Source organism: Poromitra crassiceps, assembly GCF_964638095.1.
Source record: "Poromitra crassiceps genome assembly, contig: HAP1_SCAFFOLD_248, whole genome shotgun sequence".
Taxonomy (NCBI): domain Eukaryota; kingdom Metazoa; phylum Chordata; class Actinopteri; order Beryciformes; family Melamphaidae; genus Poromitra; species Poromitra crassiceps.
In genome coordinates, this window is record NW_028152148.1 from 20,876 (window position 1) to 22,500 (window position 1,625).

Consider the following 1,625-nt stretch of genomic DNA (forward strand, 5'->3'; position numbering starts at 1 on the left):
GTGGTGTTGCCAACCTTAATAATGAAGTGAAACCACCAGTGCTGTGGGGAAGTCACGCTGTTTCCTCCGCGTTTTAAGCGTGACTTTAGACCACAAGACGGAACTCCTCTCTGCTCAGTGTCTGACATGCCCACATGATCCAACGTGTCCACTCCCCACGCACTCACAGCTCATTGGCTGTCCACTCCCCACGCACTCACAGCTCATTGGCTGTCCACTCCCCACGCACTCACAGCTCATTGGCTGAGAAGCCCCTCTGTGGATCTGGATGGACAAAGCCTATTTTGTCAGCCAGGAGTGCGATGCAAAAGGAGGCCACTGGGTTTTCTGTCACCGAGTCGACTGGAGAGCAGAAGACCAGGACCGGAGACAGGCTGGGAGGAGAGGCAGGTGAGGGGGAGTTCAGTGTTAAAGGGACAGCTCACCATAAAATCCAAAATACATATTTTTCCTCTCACCTGTAGTGCTATTTATCCATCTATATTGTTTTGTGTTAGTTGCCTGAGTTTTGGAGATATCAGCTGTAGAGATGGTTGCCTTCTCTTCAATATGTACAATGGAACTGGATGGCACTCGGCTTGTGGTACTCAAAGAAACAAAAAGATACATTTGAAAAACTCAACAGCAATGTCTCTTTCCAGAAATCATGACCCGGTTACTCAAGATAATCCACAGACTTTGTTGTGAGCAGTTTCATGTAACTATTTTCTTTAGTATATGAACTAGCTAACAGCTAGCGGGTAGTTCAGTCAAAAGAAAATAGTTCCTACATGAAACTGCTCATAACAAGGTATGTGGATTATCTTGAGTAGCCGGGTCATGATTTATGGAAAGAGACATTGCTGTTGAGTTTATCAAATGTATTTCTTTGGCATTTTGAGCAGCACAAGCCGAGTGCCATCCAGTTCCATTGTGTTGGAGAGAAGGCAGAAACTCTGCGGTCGATATCTCCAAAACTCAGGCAACTAACACAAAACTATAAAGATGGATAAATAGCACTGCAGGTGAGAGGGGAAATATGTATTTTGGATTTTAGGGTGAGTTGTTCCTTTAAGTAACATATACGCCATGAAGATGAGGTTTGCTAGTTCCTTTATCTTCATTTGGCCCTAACCTTTAAATGGTTGTGCATGTTCTATAAACATTAATGAACCGTAATTAACCATTTATTAATGCTTTGTGAGAATGAATATAATGACCCAATTAAAATGTTTGGGTGAACTATAATTCCTCTAGGAGGACTGAGCGGCAAATGAAGTGTTTGACCAGACCCCCTGAAACCTACGACCGTGCCTTGAATATAAAATGTTATGGTTACTAATGTTATTACTGTTATTGTCAATTACAATGAGGTGAATTAAAAATACAGTAGAATAAATATATGATATGATCATGAACATTAAGCTTACTTCCCACCTGTAGCGTCCTCCAGGCGAACATCTTGCCCCTCGCCGTATCGGGCCACACTAGACGTCGCATAAAAAACCCAACTGTACTGTTTGTTTTCTTTTCTATTCTCCTCAGATCTGTCATGACAAACAGTGTCAGCAGCAGCAGCTAGTCTCCACATCAGAGTAACTCAGCAGGATGGTCACCATGCCAGGAACAGGACGTCGCTCTCCAGA

General features: G+C 43.3%; 1 protein-coding gene across 1 annotated transcript in view; it reads left to right on the forward strand.

The window, feature by feature from the left end:
* Positions 1–302: 302 nt before the first annotated feature.
* Positions 303–1,625, forward strand: part of LOC310770864 (uncharacterized protein) — a gene marked incomplete at its 5' end in the record, with an annotated part of 7,244 nt that continues 5,921 nt past the window's right edge. Inside the window, one exon of the mRNA XM_083663569.1 lies at positions 303–390. Within this exon, the coding sequence (XP_083519695.1) occupies positions 303–390 (88 nt within the window). The remainder of the gene's footprint in view (positions 391–1,625) is intronic.